At 48.9% G+C, this 22,025-nt stretch overlaps 1 protein-coding gene across 3 annotated transcripts in view; it reads right to left on the bottom strand.

The window, feature by feature from the left end:
• PREX1 (phosphatidylinositol-3,4,5-trisphosphate dependent Rac exchange factor 1) overlaps positions 1-22,019 on the bottom strand; it is a 197,954-nt gene extending 175,935 nt beyond the window's left edge. For 2 of the 3 annotated variants that reach the window (XM_024750367.1, XM_024750368.1), the window contains exon 1: positions 21,735-22,019. In XM_024750367.1, coding sequence (XP_024606135.1) covers positions 21,735-21,947 — 213 coding nt within the window. In that variant the 5' untranslated portion in view covers positions 21,948-22,019. Of the gene's footprint in view, positions 1-116; positions 343-21,734 lie in introns of all 3 variants that reach the window. The other variant, XM_024750369.1, reaches the window with a different exon arrangement.
• Between the last annotated feature and the right edge of the window lie 6 nt (positions 22,020-22,025).

The raw sequence follows: 22,025 nt of genomic DNA, 5'->3' as shown, positions 1-22,025 counted from the left end.
TTCCTGAGCTGAAAAAAAAAGGCCCCCCCCCCCCCGCCGCCCACCCCACCTTCCAGGGCTGCCAGCACAGAGGATGTGACAAAGACTGACACATGGGGAGGGGGCTGAGAACATACCTTGGCCCGAGACATCGAGATATCGTGGTGACTGGCAGACGACAGTGCTGGCACCAAGCTGCGGAGCCAGGAGGGGTGGCCAGCACCCAGCTCAGGCCTGGGTCTCCAGAGTCTCCCCAGCATCGAGGTCTCCCACTTCTTGGACTTACAGGCCAGCCCCGAGCCCCGAACGCCACCTCCCTCCCCCAGGGATGGGGCACCTCTCTCCAAGCCTCGATTTCCTTGTCTGTAAGATGGGCGGCAAACAAAGACATGTTTATGTCATCTTTTCATCACAGCAGCTAATATTTGTTGAGCTTCTAATGTGTGCCAGACACTGATCTAGCCCATGGTTCTCAGTCTCAGCACTACTGATGTTCGGGACCAGATAATTCATGCCACGGAGGTGGTCCTAAGGCACTGTAGGTTATTTAGCAACATCCTTGGCTTCTACCTACCAGATGCCAATAGCATCCTTCCTCTGCAATTATGACAACTAAAAACATCTGCACACTTTGCCAAATGTCCCCTGGGGAGCAAAACGTGCCCTCGTTTGGACACCCCTGTTCTAGGCGCAGTTCTACACTGACCAGGATGTCAGCTCCACAAGGGCAAAGATCCATTGGCCAAATCTGGGGCCCAGATTTAACATAAGGGGTCTGGATTCAGAATCTTGTTCAACCACCCCGTTATCCTGAGTCTCAGAGGACTATGGGAGGGTTTATATGACCCAATATTATGTACGGGTCCGCCACACATGAGTGAGAAGCCAGCAACTGTCTTTTTTTAATTGTCAGTTTATCTTAATTTGAAAAATAATGCTTTCATTATAACTAGTGAACAATGAAAAAAAAAATACAAAGATAAACAAAATATCTTTCTCTAAAACCCTCCCCATTCTCAGCCCAAGGCCACCAATGTTAATATCCTGGGATGCATCCTCCAGTGCCTCTCTCGACATTCACAGATACTCATCCAGAGGGTCTTTGGGCTGTTGGGTTTTCTCCTTCAAAACTGGGATCACCCTCTACACTTGACTCGCAACTTAACCTTTCTTGCTCAACAGTACAGCACGTACAGCCCTTCACATCAAGAGAAGAGATCTAGTTCGTTCTTTTAAACAGCTGCCCAACATCCCAACCACGGGTGAGCAAAAACCTTAGCCTTTTCTCTGCAAATGAGTACCCAAGTGGTTGCCTTTTGTGCGGGGCAGGGCCATGATAAACAAAACCGGAACAAACAACTTTCTGACATCTTTACATACTTTTTCTTCTTGGTTCTACAGGAGAGATTCCCAAAGGAACGGATTCAAAGGGTATCCTGGGTTTTCACTTTTGAAAACATTGCCAGACGACGACACGATAAATATCCTTAACACGGCTGTACGTTAGATACGGAAGTTGTCACGAGAGTAAATCCTAAGAGTTCTCATTACAAGGACAATGTTTTCTACTTCTCTTATTCTGTAGCTCTACGAGCTGATGGATGTTCACTGAACTTACTGGGATCGTCATTTCATGACGTAAGTCACATCATTACGCTGTACACCTTAAACTTACACAGTGCTGTATGTGAATTACATCTCAATGAAACGAGAAGGAAAAGAAATAAATAAGAAAACACGGCCAGACTATTTTTCCCAAAAGACAGCAGCATTAAGACTCCTGACAGCAACCCTATGGAACTGTGCACTTCCCAGCAGGCACACCAGCACTGGGTATTATCACTTTTCCTGTGTGTGAGAGAGAGATAATGGTAATGCTACAGAAGGTAATGCTGACCGATGTGGTTACTCAGCAGAAATGTGGCCCCGCATAGTTCTCGTTCCACAAAGCACTACCAGTGCAAGAGCATTCTGACCCACACGAGGCTACATGACTGTGCGGGGGCAGGCTGTCCCTCTACAGGGCCCTGAGATGCCTTCCTCCCAAGCTCCTCCCCTTCCTTGCCAGCTGCCTCCTGAGCCTGCACCATCCTCATTTCTGAGATGGATTTCACACCCAGGCATAACAAAGATGTCTTTGTCACTAGGAAAGAGGGAGCGACTGTTGCCAGAACATTCTGGGTTCTGTTCATTCAAATCTCCGTGTGTGTGGGAAGGAGGGTAGAGTTGGGCAGGGAGACGGGATGCTTCCCGCTCTGGGGCTACCTCATGGGTAGATGCCTTGGGCAGAGCTGGAGCAGCCCCAAACTCCCTGTCGTTCTCTCACTGGTTTATTCCACAAATATCTGCTGAGAGCTTACAACGTGCCAGACACTCCCGGAAACACTTTACATTTATCATGGCATGTAACTCACGCCCACAGCCTGATAAGAGAAGTAACACCATTAACCCCGTTTTACGGATGTGAAAACTGAGGCTCAATGAGATAAAGCCAGGACCCAAGGCCATACAGCTAACGAACAACACAGGAACACAAAGGAGGGGCAATTAACTAACTTCAAGCCACCTGTGGAACACCCCAGACCCCAGCTGCCATGTTGTTCCACCTGGGCTACCATGCAGCCTCCTCCCTCTGCCTCCACCCTGCCCCGCTACAGTCCATTCTCCACTGGTAGCCAGAGGGATCCTGTGACAACTAAGTGAGATTCTGTCCCTCCTCTGCTCAAAAGCTCCAAGGGCTCCCACCTCACTCAAAGTAAAATGCAAAGTCCTTACAATGACCCATAAGACCCTGTACAATCTGCCCACCAGTCTCCCCCATCCTTCTGTTACCTCCCTGACTTCACCTCCGATTCACGCTTCACCTGGCTCACTCTACTCCAGCCACTCTGGCCTCCTTGCTGTTCCTGAAACACACTCCTGCCTCAGTGCCTTTGCACTTGCTGTTCCCTGTGCCTGGAATGCTCTTCCCCCAGATACAGAGGTTAAGCCATTTTCCTAAGGTGACAACACCTAGAAGGGGCAGAACCTGGATTCAAATCCAGGTTGTATGGCCTTAGAGAAGACAAAACACACGATGGAGCCTCCAATGAGAGAACAGGATACTGTGCGACCCTCAAGCCTTTCAGCTTGCTGAACCTCTCTGAGCCTCTGTTTCCTCATCCATAAAATAGGCAACGTTGGAACATCTTCCCCGCCAGATTCCTGGGAGGTTATGCTGCTTGAGACACGTCCACTGAAGACATCTCACACATGTGGAGGCTGATGCTCTTATTAGATCCATGGAAAGAGCCAGAACAGTCAGGGAGGACCTCTTGAGGAAGCAGGAGATGAGCAAGGTTTTGAGGTAGGATGTGGAAAAGCCACGGGGCACTGCAGGCAGCCCAAGTGACAACAGGGTTCCCTGCGACCCAAGACTCTGGAGAAGGTAAAGGCTTCCAATCTGGGATGATGGTACCAGCACAGAGGAGGAGAGATGCTCCCAGCTGGCATCCCTCCCCTTCTTCTGGTCCCAGCAGCCTGAAGTCTTCCTTCCAGGAACCATGGCTCCCCCACTGCCATGTGGTACAGGTGGGCCCCTCACCCAGACCTGGCCAGTCAGTCTCAGTGATGGGCACATGACTCAAGGCAGCCAATCAGAGGCCACCCCAGGACAACAGACAGACCCTTCCTTAACACAAGCCAAGCAATTCCCGTCTCTGCTGAAGGCAGTTGAAGCTGGGTTTTCTGTCACTCGCAACCAAAGAATCTTGACAGCCAGCATTTGCTGATCTTGTGAGCAAGAGCAGTGCTATTGCTGTTGTTGTTATAAAACCTTCTAGATTTGGGAGAAACAAAGCAGGGGAGAGGTTTCCACGGGGCTGCACAAGCGCAGGAAGACACCAAGCCTGACTGGGATGGTACCAGCGTCCTGAAGTCCAAGAGGAGGCCCCAGACGGCAGCTGAGGGAACCCCCAACACCCTTGTAGGATGCTCACTGCTTCCTCTCTGGGATGTGCACCCCAGGATTTCCCAAAGGAGCATAAGTACAGAACAAGATGCAGGAAGTAGGACAGATGAATGTGGCAACCTCCAGTTCAACAGCTGATGTTGCAAAAAAGAAAAGAGAATGATTGCTCACAGGCCACAGGAAATGGAAATCAGGACAAGAGAGTCACCCTCTCTAAGAGACAACAACCTTCTTCCCCTCTACTCACCTCAGAGAGTAGACCTGTCCCTCCTTTGTTTCTTAAAATATGTAACCCTCTTGGTCTGGCTTTCAGTTTTCCATTTGATAGAAACAAGGGTTAGAAAAAATATTCCAATGTCCTCTTAACTGTATTTAAAAAAAAAAAAAAAAAGGGCTTCCCTGGTGGCGCAGGGATTGATCTTAACTGTATTTAAAAAAAAAAAAAAAAAGGGCTTCCCTGGTGGCGCAGTGATTGAGAGTCCGCCCGCCGATGCAGGGGATGTGGGTTCGTGCCCTGGTCCGGGAAGATCCCACATGCCGCGGAGCGGCTGGGCCCGTGAGCCATGGCCGCTGAGCCTGCACATCCGGAGCCTGTGCTCCACAACGGGAGAGGCCACGACAGTGAGAGGCCCGCGTCCCGAAAAAAAAAAAAAAAAAAAAAACAGCAGAGCAAGCACAATGATAAATGGCAACCAATATTTGGTTTCAATGTTAGGGACATTATGGAAGGGTGGAGACTGTGGCAAACTGAAGACTGCAAGCCCTGTCTAAAGAAGGCAGCTACTGTTCAGCTCCAGCCAAGTGTTGGCCTGTAGGCATGCAAGCTTGATGTGGGCAGATCTTCTGATTATTTAAGAAATCAGAAATATAAATTTTTGTACGAAATTTCTTGATTTTTCAATGCTGGCAACCAATTAAAAAATTTTAAAACACTGTACAGGCCTGACAAAACCTATTTATGGGCCTGCGCTGGCTTGAGGACCCCCAATTTGGAACTCATGGTGCTATGGACCCATGGAGGATGAATGATAGTAAGACAGACAGACAGACACACACATACCATTTATGGTCACTAAAGTTACAGAATCTGAAAATAAAGTTTCCCAAAGGCATCCTCTAGGCACACAGGATTCCTCCAACTCATCTGGACACAACTTAAAGCTCCCTCTCTGCCCTCCAAGCATCTGAGCTGTTGGACAAAAGCAGAACAATCATGGGATAGGAGTCAGGAAAACTGCTTTCAATTTCAAGTTCCATCACAAACTCAATTGGTAAGCCTGGACCAAGTCACTGAACAGTTCTGGGCCTCAGTTTCCCCTTCTGGAAAAATGAAATGAATGGGTGAGATGATGTCATGGTCTCTCTCAGCTCTGACAACTCGATTCTAGGATTCTAGGTGCCAATGATTTCTTTGGGTTAGTAAAGACCAAAAGGCCCGGGGCTCCCCTGGTGGCACAGGGGTTAAGAATCCACCTGCCAATGCAGGGGACATGGGTTCGATAAGACAGACAGACAGACACACACATACCATTTATGGTCACTAAAGTTACAGAATCTGAAAATAAAGTTTCCCAAAGGCATCCTCTAGGCACACAGGATTCCTCCAACTCATCTGGACACAACTTAAAGCTCCCTCTCTGCCCTCCAAGCATCTGAGCTGTTGGACAAAAGCAGAACAATCATGGGATAGGAGTCAGGAAAACTGCTTTCAATTTCAAGTTCCATCACAAACTCAATTGGTAAGCCTGGACCAAGTCACTGAACAGTTCTGGGCCTCAGTTTCCCCTTCTGGAAAAATGAAATGAATGGGTGAGATGATGTCATGGTCTCTCTCAGCTCTGACAACTCGATTCTAGGATTCTAGGTGCCAATGATTTCTTTGGGTTAGTAAAGACCAAAAGGCCCGGGGCTCCCCTGGTGGCACAGGGGTTAAGAATCCACCTGCCAATGCAGGGGACATGGGTTCGAGCCCTGGTCCAGGAATATCCCATGTGCCACAGAGCAACTAAGCCTGTGCACCACAACTACTGAGCCCATGTGCCACAACTACTGAAGCCTGCATGCCTAGAGCCCACGAGCCACAACTACTGAGCCCATGTTCCACAACTACTGAAGCCTCGTGCCTAGAGCCCGTGCTCCGCAACAAGAGAAACCACTGCGGTGAGAAGCCCACGCACCACAATGAGTAGCCCCCACTCACCGCAACTAGAGGAAGCCCGCGTGCAGCAACGAAGACCCAACGCAGCCAAAAATAAAAAAATGTTTTTTAAAAACCAAAAGGCCCTAAACCAAAGTTTCTTCAGCCCCCAGTTACTGAATCAATAAAAGAACTGGCAACTTGAACAAAGACGCATGTACTCTGTAATTGTGAAAAGCTGAAATCTATGTAAATGCCCAATATAAATGGAATGGTTAACTGATGATAATTTTATTAGTATATTATTATGTTATTATAATAATTATTATAATTATAGCTAATAAATACGGAGTGCTTACCATGTGCCAGGCACTGTTTTGAGAGCTTACAGATCTTACAGATCTTAATTCATCTAATTCCCCATCAATCTAAGAGGTGGGCACTATTTCCGGAATTGAGGCATGCCCAGGTAAAGCAGCTTGACCACCAATACACAGCCGGTAAGTAGCCAGGATTTTGTTGCAGGATGGGGGACCCCTTCCAGGGCCCGAGAGTGGGCTCTTGTCTACATCTGGAAATGAATTGTCCAAGGAGACACACGTGCGGACAAAGCAAGAGACTTTACTAGAAAGGGGCACCTGGGCAGAGAGCAGCAGGGTCAGGGACCCCACGAGAACTGCTCTGCCACGTGGTTTGCAGCCTCAGGTTTTATGGTAATGGCGTTAGTTTCCGTGTTGTCTCTGGCCAATCACCTTGCGTGACCCATAGTCTGAGTCAGGGTCCTTCCTCGTGGCGCACGCATCTCTCAGCCAAGATGGATTCCAGCGTGAAGGACTCTGGGAGGTTGGTTGTCTCCTCCCTCTTTAGGCCCCTCCCGAATTCTTTCGGTTAGTTTTCCACAGCGGCACCATGTTCCTTATCGGGACCTCCGGTTGTGAGACAACTCAGGCGAGCAGGCCTGGTCAAGGTGGGCGATTTCAGTCAACAGTTCCCTAACAACTCGACCTGGACAGAGCAGATCCAGAGCCCCACGTTTCACTACGAAGCCATTAAAGGCTTAGTGACAAAGAGTGCTTGGCAGGGACACGAGGAGCTGCACAGAAGAGGCAAGAAAAGACGAAACATAGTGTGTGCGGCGTGATCACACCTCAGCTCAAACAGAACGCAGAGAGCAAGGAGGAAATGTACCAAAAGGTGAAGTGACTGTTTGGAAGGGTGAGATCTTTTTGCTTGTCTTGATTTTCCAAATGTTCTACAAAGAGCAGAGACAGCAAAAACGGCCAATGCGTGGAGGGCGTCCCTGGAAGCCAGCTCTGTGCCCAACACCTACTATTTTACTCCACCATACCTTCTCCTCTCAGCCGCCGCCCCGGGGGCCCAGATGTTTGCCTGCCCTGTGACTGCTGACTCACCAGCATCTACAACACAGCCAGGCACTCAGTAGATGCTCAATAAAATGTGTGGAAGAGAAGAAGCCTATGGGAGAGAAACAGAGATTTCCCCTTTTTATAGCCAAAGAAACTGAGGCCCAAGAGGCATTTGCCCAGCGTTACAGAGCTGGTAAGTAGTGGCCTGGGAGAAGCACTGTCAGAGCCACATCTTAGGGGAGAGTTCCTACTACCCGCACAAGGCTAAAAGTCACACACAGTCAAAATCGCCAAAGAAGGAAACGAAATATGCATGATCCAGGATTGGACCCTGGACTGGGGATGGGGAAGGAGGGGAGGAGAGGTATAAAGAACATTTTTGGGAAAATAGGTGAAATTTGAATATAGATTGCAGATTGTATAATTTTTTTTTTTCGGCTGTACCACATGGCTGGTAGGATCTTAGTTCCCCAACCAGGAGCTGAACCTGGGCCCTCGGTAGCGAAAGTGTGGAGTCCCAACCACTGGAGACCCAGGGAATTCCCATGGATTGTATAATTTACTATCAGTGTTACATTTCCTGATTTTGTTCAGTGTCTTGTGGTTATATTAGAGAATGTCTGTGTTCTTAGGAGATACATGCTGAATTATTTAGGGGCATCATGTCTGCAATTACTCTCAAATGGATCAAAGTAATAATAATAATGTGTGTGTGTGTGTCTGTGTGTGTGTGTATGCACGCATATGTTTGTATGTAGAGGGCAGGGGAAGTGGGGAGGAAGGGAAAGACAAGGGGAGAATTTTAAAACAAATGTAGCCCAGGGCCAACAATTGGTGAATTCAGGTGAAAGGTATACGGGGTGCTCTATATTCTTGAAATGTCAAAATAAAAAGTTACCAAAAAATTAACTTTGAAAAAATGCATTAAAATGTCCACAAATACAGCACACTGGAGTTCTACGTCTAGACCCCTGAACATATATAGAAAGGTATAACATATACAGCCAGGTACATACATAAAACATCATTTTACCACACTTGGTTCCATAAGAGACAGCCTGTAATTGAACGGACATAAGGGAATGGGCTTTTGACACACACGTCCCCACTGTATTTGTTACCTTTGTGATTGAGGGGAAATAAACCTTAAAAGACCACCCAATCGACAGCCTGGCCAGCCATCAGCTAGTGGCTGGGACCACACAGAGCTCCCTCTGCCCTCCCAGTGTGGTAAGGGCAGGAGGTCAAGGATGCCAGCCTGCAGCCACTCCCCATGCTGTGGTCCATGCTCCCCAAAGTCAAGGAACCAGGGAGGCCTGGTGGCAGGAACCAGGAGGGCCCCTGCCACAGAGTGCACCCCATTCAATCCCTTTCACTCACACATTCGCTCCCTCGACCCATACTAACAGCACCCATTATGTGCTAGGTGCTGGAGGGGTGTCAGTGAACACAGCAGACCATATGACTTATATCCTAGGGGAGTAGACAGACACTAATCAAGTAAACAGACAAGATTATTTCAGGGAGTGACAGGAACCAAGAAGAAAACAGGTGTGGTGACACAGAGACCATGACTTGAAGGCTCTCTGAGGAAGTGACACTGGAGTTACAGCTGAACAAGAGGGAAGGACCCCTGATGTGGCACAGTTAAAGGCGATGCAGGCAAGAGGAACAGCAAATGAAAAGGTTCACCAGCCTAGCAAGTTCAAGAACAGAAAGAAAGCTGATGGGACCAGGACATAGTGAATGTAGGGAGAGATGAGGTTGGCATGGTGAGCAGAGTCCAGATCACAGAGGCCTTGTAAGCCACAGCAAAGAGTCTGGATTCAATCAACCTCAATTTCCTGCTCCCCTTACCTTTAGCGCAATGGGGATGGGGAAGAAGGAGATCCTTTTTGATTGCCATTGCCTCATCAAACAAACCAGAATGAAATGGCAGGATATTAGACCTAAACCCAGACCTGTCAATAATTACATTAAATGTATGTGAGCTAAATAGTCCAATTAAAAGGCAGAGACTGTCAGTATGGATAAAAGAGCAAGATTCAGCTCTGTGATGCCTATAAGAGATGGACTTGAAATATAAAGACACAAAGAGGCTAACAGGAAAGAGATAGAAAGCAGAAAGCATAAGTGAGCTGGCGTGGCTATATTAATATCAGACTAAAGAGACTTCAAGACAATGAGCATTATCAGGGTGAAGAGCAGTATTTCATGATGATAAAAGACTCAATTCATCAGGAAGACATAATCATAAACGTGTATGTTCCAACAAAATGACTTTAAAGTAAAACTGAAAGAATTCAAGGAAGAGATACACAGACCTACAACCACAGTTGGAGACTTCTACCAGTAACTGGTAGAACAAGGGGACCAAAAGTCGGTAAGGGGGCTTCCCTGGTGGCGCGGTGGTTGAGAGTCCGCCTGCCGATGCAGGGGACGCGGGTTCGTGCCCCGGTCCGGGAAGATCCCACGTGCCGCGGAGCGGCTGGGCCCGTGAGCCATGGCCGCTGAGCCTGCACGTACGGAGCCTGTGCTCCGCAATGGGAGAGGCCACAACAGTGAGAGGCCCGCGTACCGCAAAAAAAAAAAAAAAAGTCGGTAAGGACACAGAAGACCTGAACAACACTATAAACCACCCTGATCTAAATGACATTTGTTGAACATTCTACCCAACAACAGAGGAGCCCAGGCAGACCTCATTTTATCGCGCTTCACTTTATCATGCTTCACAAATATTGTGTTTTTTACAAATCGAAGGTTTGTGGCAATCCTGTGTCGAACAAGTCTGTAGGCACCATTTTTCCAACAGTATTTGCTTACTTCATGTCTCTGGGTCACTTTTAGTAATTCTTACAATATTTCAAACCTTTTCATTATTATATTTGTTATGGTGACCTGTGATCAGTGATCTTTGATGTTACTATTGCAATTGTTTTGGCATTTTTTAGCAATAAACTATTTTTTAATTAAGGTATGTACATTGTTTTTTTTTAGACATAATGTTATTGCACACTTAATAGACTACAGTATAGTGTAAACATAATTTTATATGCACTGGGAAACCAAAAATTTAGTGTGATTCCCTGAATTGCGATATTCACTTTATTACGGTGGTCTAGAACCAAACCCGCAATATCTCTGAGGTCTACCTACACACATTCTTTTCCAGTGCACAGGGAATGGTCACTAACGCAGACGTATGCTGGGTCGTAAACCAGCATTTCAAAGGGCTGGAAATCCACAGAGCATATCCTCTGAGCACAACAGAATTAAATTAAAAATCACTAAGTAATAAGTTATCTGAAAAAGCCCCAATATTTAGAAATCAATACCAACCAGCATGGCTGCCGCAATCCCTATCCCACCCTTAGGGTGACAACATATGACACAAATGTCTCCTAAAGGAGGGAGCCATCAGGCACCTGCTCCATGGCCAGGTCTGAGCCTAAACCCCCACTAGGAGGGGGGAGGGGACCTAGGGGAGCAGATGCTCCAGGCTCATCCTCAACAACCCAATCAGCAAATCACTTCAAGACATACCAGGGGTCTGTGTTAGAGAGACCAGGTCCTGCCAGGGAGGGAAGTGGCATCCCACCGACATCCCACTTAAGCCATCTCGCTCAAAATGAACCGAATGGCTCCACCAACCAATCAATCCACCTCACTCAGGGTCCATCCTGGACAGGGCCAGAGAGGGAAAAAACAACATACAGTGGTCAAGAACATGAACTTTGGAATCAATCTGAGTTCAGATCCACCACCTACCATGGTGGTAAGCAGAAGCCTGAGATGGCCCCCAGGTGTCCTGCCCCCTTGTGTACATGCCCTGGAGGATCTGTTCTCCTTTTGAATAGGTGGGACCATGCAGCTGAGTTCATTCCTGTGATTAGGTTATGGGAAGGGGCCATGTTTAAGGGGGCACATGACAAGGACCTGAGGGCAGCCTCTAGGAGGTGAGAGTCATCACAAGCAAATAGTCTGCAGGAAAAATGGGGACTTCAGTCCTACAGCCACAAGAAAGTAAATTCGACCAAGAACCTAAGCAGAGGCCCCCAAGACTCAGACAAGACCACAGCCCTGGCCAATACCATGACTGCAGCCTCGTGAGACCTGCAGCAGAAAACCCAATTACATCATGCCCGGAATTCTGACCACAGAAACTGCAAGGTGATTATAAATAGGGCTGCTTCAAACTACTAACCGTGGAGTAATTTGTTACACAGCAACAGATAACGGATACGTCCTCTCTTGTGATCCTGGGCAAGTGGCCTCACATTTCTGGGCTTCACTTTCTTCATCTGCACAACTGTGAGAATGCAAAGGAAGCAGGATGTGTAACAGCCTCACCCAGGAAGTAGGGAATGGTTTATTCCATGTCTACTCAAGTCTGTGGAGGGATCTCAGAGTGGGGTGCTGGGGGGCCTTAACGCATTTTTGAGAAGTTGACCATTTTTTTTCTATCCTTAAGTGGGTTCCTTAGGGAAGGAGATGGCTATTCTCTTCTAGCTCCAAATGCCAGTCATTCCAGAGATGCCCTTGTTCCCAGCTGCCTTCAGAGTACAGAGACCAGGAGTCCAGGGCAAGAGGCCACTTGGTCAAAATGAATTCAGTTGCTTATTTCAAGCCCCAGGAATGATCTGAGACACTTTTTTCAAGATGAGGCCCTGTAACTGTCCTTGTACAAAAAATAGGGAAATACTAAGAATTTAAAACATAATAATAATTTTAATGAAAGAACGACCACCATTGACTGGAGCCTGGCCATGTCCCAGACACTGAGCAAAGTGTCCCAACCCATTTACAAATGAGGAAACTGAGGCCCAGAGAGGGGAAGATCCTTGCCTAGGGCCACACAACCACTGAGGGACAGAGACACAATTCAGACCCAGACAGTCTGGGCCAGACCCTGGGCCCCAAAAGTCCACACAGAAATATTTAGGGGGCTTCCCTGGTGGCGAGGTGGTTGAGAGTCCGCCTGCCGATGGAGGGGACACGGGTTCGTGCCCCGGTCCGGGAAGATCCCACATGTCGCGGAGTGGCTGGGCCCGTGAGCCATGGCCACTGAGCCTGCACGTCCGGAGCCTGTGCTCCACAACAGGAGAGGCCACAGCAGGGAGAGGCCCACATAACACACACACACAAAAAAAAAATTTAGCAGTTATATAAATCAAGATAATCACATTATTTAAAAAATATATAAACATGTATACAGAAGAGAGGCTTTTTTTTCCTTCATTCAACAAATATTTAATGAGGACCTACTATGTGCTAGGCATTGTTCTTGGTGCTGGAGAGAGAGAATAAATTAAAAACCAGAGAGAGAATAAAATTTTAAATTTATTCAATTTAAATAAATTAAAATTGAAAAGGAGACAGGAAGTGGTGAGGGAGGGTGGAGTACAATTTCAAATTAGAAGTGGGGGTTGGTCAGAAAAGACCTCATGGAGACCATGACGTTTGAGCAGAGGCCTGAAGGAGTGAGCCACAGGGATACTGGAGGAAGAGCATTCCAGAAAGAACAAGTGAGAAGACCCTGAAGCAGGAGCATGCCAGGTGCATCTGAGAAAGGGCCAATGTGGCTAGAGGGAAGTGAGGGGGGGAACGAGAGCAACAGGAGATTCTGGAATTAGATGGCTGTGATGATTGCACAACTTGTGAATACACCCCAAACCACAGAATTGTACGCTTTAGGGGGTAAAATTTACCATGTGTGAATCACATCTCAATTAAAGAAAAAAACTGTATGAGAAAAAAAGATGACTAGGAGAGGGATGGGAGAAGTGACAGGGGCAGAACATGCAGGACCTTCCAGGCCACTCTAAGGACATGGCTTTTACTCTGAGGGCGGCGGCAGCCATAGGAGGGCTTTGAGTGGTGCAGCGGCATGACCTAACTTAAGTGCTAACTAGACTCCTCAGGCTGTGTATGGTGAACAGACCGTGGGAGGCAAGGGTGAGAGCAGAGGAGGCGATGGCCAGTTCCAGATGGTGTGTCCCTGGGCAAGTTACCCTCTGTGCCTCAGTTTTCCTCATCTGTGAAATGGGTCTGAAAAAGACTTTCCCCCCCCCGCAAGGGCAGGGGTGAGAGCTGACACCAGATAAAGTGCTGTTATGACAGCTGTGAGTGGAGGGTGGAGTCCAAGGTGCCACCTAACAGTTTTTAATCATACAAATCAGTTTCTTGAACAGAAAACAAGGGGTGCCCCCTCCCTCCCGGGAAGCAGGAAGCCATCTCACCCGCCAGGGGCTCCTCAGCCCACTAAGACTCAAACCCAAACTGCTCACCATATATGTGAGGCCCATGCCACCAGGCCCCCGCTGCCCATGCCAACCTCCCCTCCCCTCCAGTCACCCTGGCCTCTTGCTATTCCTCAAACAAGCCAAACACGGTCCTGCCTCAGGGCCTTGGTACATGCCATTCCCTCTACCTGGAACACACTTCTCTCGACTCTTTCCACAGCTGGTTCCTTCTCTGCCACAGGACTCAGCTCAGATGCCACCTCTTCAGAGAGGCCTCCCTTGACCACCCCATCTCAATAGATGCCACCGTCCCTGTCACCAACATGTCCCCATTTTATTTCCTCCTTGGTGCACCCACTCTCAAACTGTGTGGACTTGAGCAAGTCAGTCAACCTTTCTGGGCCTTAGTTTCCCCACCTGCAAAATAGGTATAATGATGGTCTCTACTTCAGAGGGTTGTTGCAAGGGTTCAAGGAGATAATTCACATAGTACCTGGCACACAGAAGGGCCTCAGTGGATTAGTTTATCATTATTACACCTCTTGTCACTCTCCCAAGTGACCTCTTTTTGTACGGTCCGAAGACTCCATGAGGGCAAGAACCTTGTCCATCTTGTACTGGCCACATGCCAACACCTAGCCCAGTGTCTGGCACTTAGTAGGTGCTTAACGTCCGTTTATTGAATGAACAAGTGAATCTGTGAATGAAAGCACTGACTGCCCACGCCCTGCTCTGACCCTGGCCTCACCCCTCCTGGGAGTAGCCCCTTGCAGAAGCCACCCACCCTCTCCAGGGAGGGGAGGAAAGACCTCAGATCTCCATGGCAACTGGCCACCTGCCTCTACCAACCTTCAGTGGCCCTAGTCCCGCCAGCCTGAAATAGCCTCACCTCTCCTGGCCCAGAAACAAGGGATCGGCTGTCAGCTCCACCCTGGGGAAGGAACCAGGCGGGTAAACACAGATTGTGTGTCTGACCACAAGACAAAAGAGGGGCGGACAGGCAGATCCTCTTCTGGTCCTCCAGGAGCCGAGAAAATAAGAATAAACCTAAAACTCCACACTCGGCTGGGAGGCTGGAGGGCTTCCCTCCTTCCTCAGGGCTTCCTTCTGTGGCAAGTACTTCAGGCAGGCTGACCCTGCCTCAGCACTCAGCTGTGCCAGGTGCATGGAAGACTACACTCAATCCTTGCAGCCACCCTAGGAGGGCTACGACCATCTTACAGATGGGGAAACCAGGGCTCATAGAGGCAAAAGGACTTGTCCAAGGTCACAGGGCTGGGTTTCAAACCCAGGCCATTTGTCTGTAGAATCTGTGCTCTTAACCATGAACCCAAGACACACTGCAGAGTGAAAAGAACAAACCGTACCATGCCATTTATGTAAACACATACACATTTACACATACACATCAATGTTATACATGGCTATGTAGGCCTGTAAATGCCCTAAAATGGTCTGAAAGCAGAGCTGGTGGTCAAAGGAGGTTTTAGCCAGTGATTCCCAGCCCAGGGCTATTTTGTCCCCAGGGGACACGTGGCAATGTTTAGAGACATTTCTGATTGTCCCAACTGGGGGAAGGGGATGCTACTGGCATCTAGTGGGTAGAAGCCAAGGCTGCTATTAAACATCCTGCAATGCACAGGACAACCTCACAACAAAGAATAATCCCGCCCAATATGTCAATAGTGCCGAAGGCTGGAAGATGGAGGGATTCACCCCAGACCAGGTACTAGGGCTGGAAATGCCCCATGTAGATGAACCTGTTTAAGGAGGATGTTGAATCCAGGCTAAAACACAAATCCCCAGAGAAGGCCCCCTAGCCCTCTCTCCCCAGAACTCTCAGGTTGGAACCCTGACCAGCTGCACAGTCACCACACTTCACCAGGGCTCACCTCCCCCTTGGGGCCGCAACTGCTGCAGGGGGTCCCTCCAGGGGGGGTCTCAGACCCTCCACCCCCTGGCTTGCTCGCAAGTTCTAGGTCTCCTAAATTCTGGGGCAAGAACCAGCTCTGACCTCACCTGGTGCCTGCGAAACAAAGCCAGTGGGACACGATACTCTGGTTGCCCACCTCTCACTAGGGTTCCAGCCAGAGAACCTGTGTCTATTGGAAAAAAGAAGAGAAATCACAAAAATCTGGGAGGTAAAGTTCTGCAGCAAGGCATGGCTTACTTCAAAGACTCAACTCTTGCAAAAGCATTAAGAGAGGAGCGCTGTAAAGCAGAAAGGATGTGGGTTTCTTAATCTGAGGGTGTGGCCCCAAGCCCAACAGCTCTTCTACTCACTGGCCTGATAAACGGGGGATACTCTCTAAGAAAGAGATGCCCCTTGAAGCCTCCAGAAGCCAGGGACACCAACCCCATCCATCTCTTCTTAAAGTGACAGAGAAATGGTCACAAGAGCAAACACCAAAATAATAGTGAATGGATGTCTGGGATGCTTATCTGAAGAGCACTCTCGTTCAAATGCACCGAGTTCTAGCATCCCTGAGTCATCTTTCTCATAAGGACAAGGACCACGTTTGCCCTGTTGACAGCTGCAACTTTGTGGCCTAAAACACTGCCCGGAATATACAGCAGGTGCTCCCTATACACGTACACGCTGAGAAAAACTGTCTAATTTCTTTATGGCTTTACCTATACGTAGCTCTGTTTGCAATACACAAAAGATGGGCCTCATCTAACTCTTACTGATGCTTAGGTTTTTATCAGCACAAAATTTTCACTTGCTTCCTGAAAATGTTCAGGCCAATACAAAGTGGCCTGGTCCTGGCCCTCCAGCATCCTGAAGCTCAGATAATTTGGACCTTTTGGCTTAATTCTTGCCCACCTGGGCAGCCCAGAGGCCTCACAAAGACAGTAATTTGGGTCATGAACACAGCACCATGTTGGGGCAGTTAAGGGTAGTGGTAAAGAATGGGGGCTATGCAGCCAGACTACCTGGGTTTGAATCCCAGCTGGGTCAGGCTGTGTGACCTTGGGAAACTGACTTGGCCTCTCTGGGCCTTTGTTTCATTTGTAAAATGGTAAGCATAATAATACCTGGAACTTTTGAGCTGATACACAGAGAACGCCTTACACGGGGCTTACAAACATCTAGCGCTACATAAGTGTTAGCAAAATTATTATTACTATTGCTGTGCATTATCTAATAATCATGCTGGAAATGCAATTACTTCCGTCGGCGATTTGTAAAAAATATATTCTCATACATATGCATAATTTTACGTGGAAAGGGCATTACAAACAGCCTTTCTTGGAACATTTTTTCCTTTTTCATCTTTCTGCTTGCCTTTCTTCACAAGATACACGCCTTTTCATCTTTCTCTCCAAGCTCCTGTAATGTTATACGTACAACGTACATCATATTATGGTTAGTGTTTTTCCCAAGGCAGAACTTCTTAGCATCCTACTTTGCACAACACAAGCTTGTGAAAAAACCCCCACATCACTGGTTAGGTCATTCTGTTTCAGTGACCGCGGAATTTAAAATGTACCCCCCCCATCCCCACTCCCCAGCACTGCTCCCTAGTGTCAGACTAGGACTACAAAAATCTTAAAAAAAATAGTGACAACACAAAACCACACAGTTTCTTGTTTTGGCAAGCAGAGCTCCAATGAAAAGAAAAGCTTTCGTCTCCTAACCCCAAAAAGCAGAACCACAGAAGATATTCTGGGAGCTTTCTGCCCACACCCTCTGATCCTCAGGGACCCTGGCCCAGCCAGCTCAGGCAGACCCTCTGGGTGCCTGAGAGTGACAGGTCTCTGTCCTCAGCCAAGAGGAGCCCTTCGGGGGGGCTGCTGACCACTCACTCCCCACGCAGGAGTCTCTCAGCTCATCCGCCCAGGCTGGATGGCACACCCATCAGGGGACCCACTGGCACCTACCCCTGACGACAGACCCCCCACCCCGCTTGCAGGCAGAGACCCCAAACCAATCCAACCAAGAGGCAAATGGGTTCAAGGCTCACCCGGCCTCTCTTTAAGGGGGAAGACTTTGAGCCCCAAAGAGATAACCTCAACTGCCCCCTGTTGCTGCACATCCCCCCAAAAGCAACCAGCGCATTCTGGGCACCTACTTGTGCCTGGTACAGTGCTAACTAAGAGCGTTAACCTCAGGCTCACTGAGGATTCAACAACACCCCTATGATACAGCAGGTGCTGTACTATGCCCATTGTACAGATGGGGAAACTGAGGCACAGAGTAGGCTGGTGACCTGCCCAGGGCCACCTACAGGCGGTGTGGAGTAAAGCCAGGATTTGAACACCAGCAGCCTGGCTCCAGAGCCCCACATTCAACCCTCACGCCATGAACAGACACAGAGTGCAAAGGAGGAACCCAGCAGCCTGACGTTTCCATTCTTCTAAGTTCTGCCCGTTGTGCGGAAGAGAGAACAGGAGTCACAGAGGGGAAGTAACCAGAGGAAGCATAGGCAGAGGGTAATTGTCCAGAGACCTGGATTCGAATCCCAGTTTTGCCACCCTAATAAGGCAGGTGTCAAGCCCTTTATAAGCCAGAGGTAGTCTGCGAAGTGGCTAGGAACATGAGTTCTGGGGTGGGCAGCTGTCTACATGACCCAGGGCAGCTCACTTAAACTATCTATGCCTTAGTTTCCTCATCTGCCAATGGGGATAAGGACAGCACTTCCTTCATAGGGGTGTTGGCAGGATCAAATGAATTGATAGAAGGGTAAATGATGAATCAGTGTCAGCTCCTACACAGTGAGGACCGCCATTGTTACTATCATTATTAACACTGCCCAAGAGGACACACGGTGCACCCAACACAGCCGGGGCTTCTAGATGTTGCGATCCAAGTTTCAGCCAAAACCCGGGGCATTTTCTCCCACAATCTCTATGGGGTCCCCCAAGAGAGATCCAGCATCCATACAAGAGGGCTGTCCTTGCCTTTCCATGACTCTTCAATAAACACACAAAATACGGCACCAAAGTCAGCAGTCCCCATCGGAGACAGGGGAGGAGGTGCAATCCAGTTCCTGAAGGAGGTGGGCAATGATGGGGAGATTCTAGAGGAACCAGAGAGCCCCAGGCCTGGAACCAAACAAAACCACTGGTTCCGGAGTGTAGATGGTCAAAAGGAAATTCACTCAGAGTTCCTGTCCTCCTTTCAGTGCTGACTCACATCTCACTTCCTCCAAGCAGCCCTCCCTGACTACTCCTGCTTGCTAGATGCTAGAATCCTATCATCTTAATCATCTTTAATATTTAATAATAATCATCTGTAATATTTAATTATCATATAACAATTAATGATAATAACTAATATTTAGAAGTGCCTTACTACCTGCTAGGCACTGTTCTAAGTGCTTTATATATATTTATATAACTCACTTATCCTCTTAAAAACCCTATAAGATCTATTATCATTCTCCATTTCACAGATGAGGAAAGTGAGGTTCAGAAAGGTCAAGCCACTTGCCTAAGGTCACACAGCCCAAGGACCCGACCCCAAGCAGTCTGGCTCGAGCCCAACCTCATACTTGGATTTCTGTAAACACCCATTTCGCCACCCTTGACTAGAACCTGGCCCTCCTCGAGGGCAGGAACTTAGAACTGGCTTTTCTGCATTTCGCACAATGCTCAGTCTACCCCAAAGACTTCATTTCTACTGGCGACAGGACCTTAAAACAAGGGACACAAGGAGGCCAAGGCAACCCTTCGAGACCTGCCTCTGCCACATGGAATTAAAAGCAGGGAGGGATTACCCAGCATTCTTCCGAGCGGGAACAAGCCCTCAGTAAGTATAAAGGCTGGGAGGAGAGAGTGGGAAGACAGGAGAGAATCACAACCTGCAAGTTGCCAGCCTCGCTGCCATGGAAAACCTTGATAATTAGCAGTTCGTGAAGCTCTAAGCCCTGGGTTTTCAAAACTGAAAGATCTTGGGTCGTTTAGGGACCGTTTCTGATGGAGCCAAACAAGAGAGGTCTCCTACAGCTCACAAACGAGGTACCGCTAGTCGGGTTACACAACCAGTCTGTTTCTGGCACCAGCTTGGGGACACCCAAAAGGACATGGCAGAAGGAAAGCCTGGATTCCCCTTCCCTCATTTGACAAGTGGGGAAACTGAGGCCAGGACATGTGCACGACTGATCCAAGACGTCCAAGTCGGAACCAGCTCATCTCAAAACTAACAGGTCAATACAAAAAAAAAAACAAACAAAAAACTGATGACCTCAGCAAATTCAAAGTGTCAAGGAGATACTATGGAAGTAGACAAATTTTTTTTTTCTGTTTCTTTAATAAGGATGGTTGATTCCAATCAATTTCCATCATTCCAGCTTCCTCAGACTCTACACATGGACAATTTAAAACCACAGTGAACCCAAATGCCATCTCTATCTGTTCTGAAAGGCACCACACCGTCCAGAGCAAGGACGTGGGAGGAAGACGTATATTTTCTTTCCTATTAATATAAAAATCGGCTTGTCTTTCCTCTTTCCCTTCCAGACTGAGAAGCAGGGAGTGGCTAGAAGGAGAAATGAGGAGTTCCCTAGAATCTGACGTTGCTCAGAGATACCAGGGCTGTCTACATCTTTAATTCAAACTGAGCAGATTCTTTTCTTTTCTTTTCTTTTCTTTTCTTTTTTTTTTTAACTGTGAGAGAGGGAGGGATGGGAAAGAAAGGCCAACCCTGCCTCATTCTCACAGGCCTTTCTAGAAGGGTCCTTTAGCCAAATGGTTTTCAATGCCTCTGCACAACTCTCCTCCCCGCCCATCCACCCCTCAACACACACACCTCTTTTCACAGAGAGAAGGGCTCTGTCCTCCTTGAGTTAAAACTCGGACCTCACACAGCCTCAGCTGCACCCCCAAGCCACGGGGCACCCCAGAGGATGCCAGAGTCTCCCTCTTTCCCCGGAGACTGGGAGCTGTAGAGCCTGGCTCTGGGGTTTCTGAAGGAAACACCAACCGCCCCCGCCCCACCCCACCCCCCAACCAGCCCTTCCTGAACCAGGATTAAAAGACTTCCTAGAGCAGAGAAGGGAGTAAATGAGGTCCCAGTAGGAGGTTTGGAGATTAAAGCCCTCGGAGTCTCCTAATTTCCAGCAAGGCTCACCCCACTCCCACCCCCTAGCCACTTTTCTCACTTCCTAGGAGAGTAGGGAAGTGGCCCCTTCCTCCCTCTCACAGAGAAAAAAAAAAGAAGAAGAAGAAGAAGAAGAAAAAAAAAAAAAAAATGCAGCCGAGAATAGGGGTTTGGAGCACTAGCTCAGACTGCCCTGGTTCAAAATCCGGTATCCCCAAGTAACCAGTTGTTTGATTCTGGGCAAGTTACTCAACCTCTCTGGAGCTAAACTCTCCCATCTAAAAAATGAGGGAAATATTCGTCCCTACTTCATGGGCCACTTGTGAAGGTTCAACCTTCTCATGACAAATGTAAGCGCCTGGCACATAATAAGTGCTCAGTTATTTTACAGCATCTGACGCTGTGGTTTTGCAACTTGGAGTTGGGGATGGGGAGGATGGGACTGAACCTCGGAGTCGTGAGTTCGAAACCCACTGTCCCCAAGCTCCAGCAAAAGCGTGTGCGTGGGAAAGAGGGGTCCTACCCCGGGGTTTTGTCGACTTTTGTCCCTACTCCGGGCTTTGGGTTTTATCCTACTCTACTGGGCGCTTAGAGACTCTGGGCTCTAGGATTTCTAGGGTCCGTCCTAGATGAGTAGTCTGTGATGCACTAGGTGGCGAAGAAATCCCCGGGAAAAAAAACGCAAGCCCAAGCTCCCGGCGCCTGGCTCCCAGAGACCCTGCCTCACGGATGTAACTAATTTTAAAACTATTTGAAAGGCGGAGAAGGGGAAAGAAAAAGACAAAAGGGCAGCGTGCCGTGGGGAGAAACGGAGTGAGGGAGACCCCGGGTCGGGGCCGGCCAGGGAGGCGACAGCCCAGCTCTGGAGGAGGCCGCCCTCCCCACGTCTGAGGAGATTCTCGCGCCGCCCGGGGGCCGTGGCCACAGGTTGTGGGGACCACCCCGCGCCGGAGGCCCCTGCGCTCCGCAGCGGGGCTGGCGGCTGGAGCGGAGGCTGTCCCCGCGCTACACTCACCGACTGCAAGAAGCGCAAGGTGCCCACGTAGTCCCTCTCCGTGCCCAAGATCTCGTTGAGGACGCAGAGGCGGAGGCGCAGTTGGCGCTCCGACTCCCGGGCGGCCGCGCACTGGCCGGAGATGGGCGCAACGGCGCCGGGTGCCCGGGGGTCCAGGTGGGCACCGTCCCCAGCCCCGTCGCCACTGGGATCGCTGCCGCCGGGCACCTCCATCCTAGCGCGGCCGCGCGGCACCGGCTCCTTCCCCCGCGCGGAGGTCGCGCAGAGCGGCGACTCAGGCGTCCAGGCACT

Source organism: Neophocaena asiaeorientalis, unplaced genomic scaffold (assembly GCF_003031525.2).
Source record: "Neophocaena asiaeorientalis asiaeorientalis breed wild unplaced genomic scaffold, Neophocaena_asiaeorientalis_V1.1 scaffold606, whole genome shotgun sequence".
NCBI lineage: Eukaryota > Metazoa > Chordata > Mammalia > Artiodactyla > Phocoenidae > Neophocaena > Neophocaena asiaeorientalis.
This window is presented reverse-complemented; position numbering and strand designations above follow the sequence as displayed.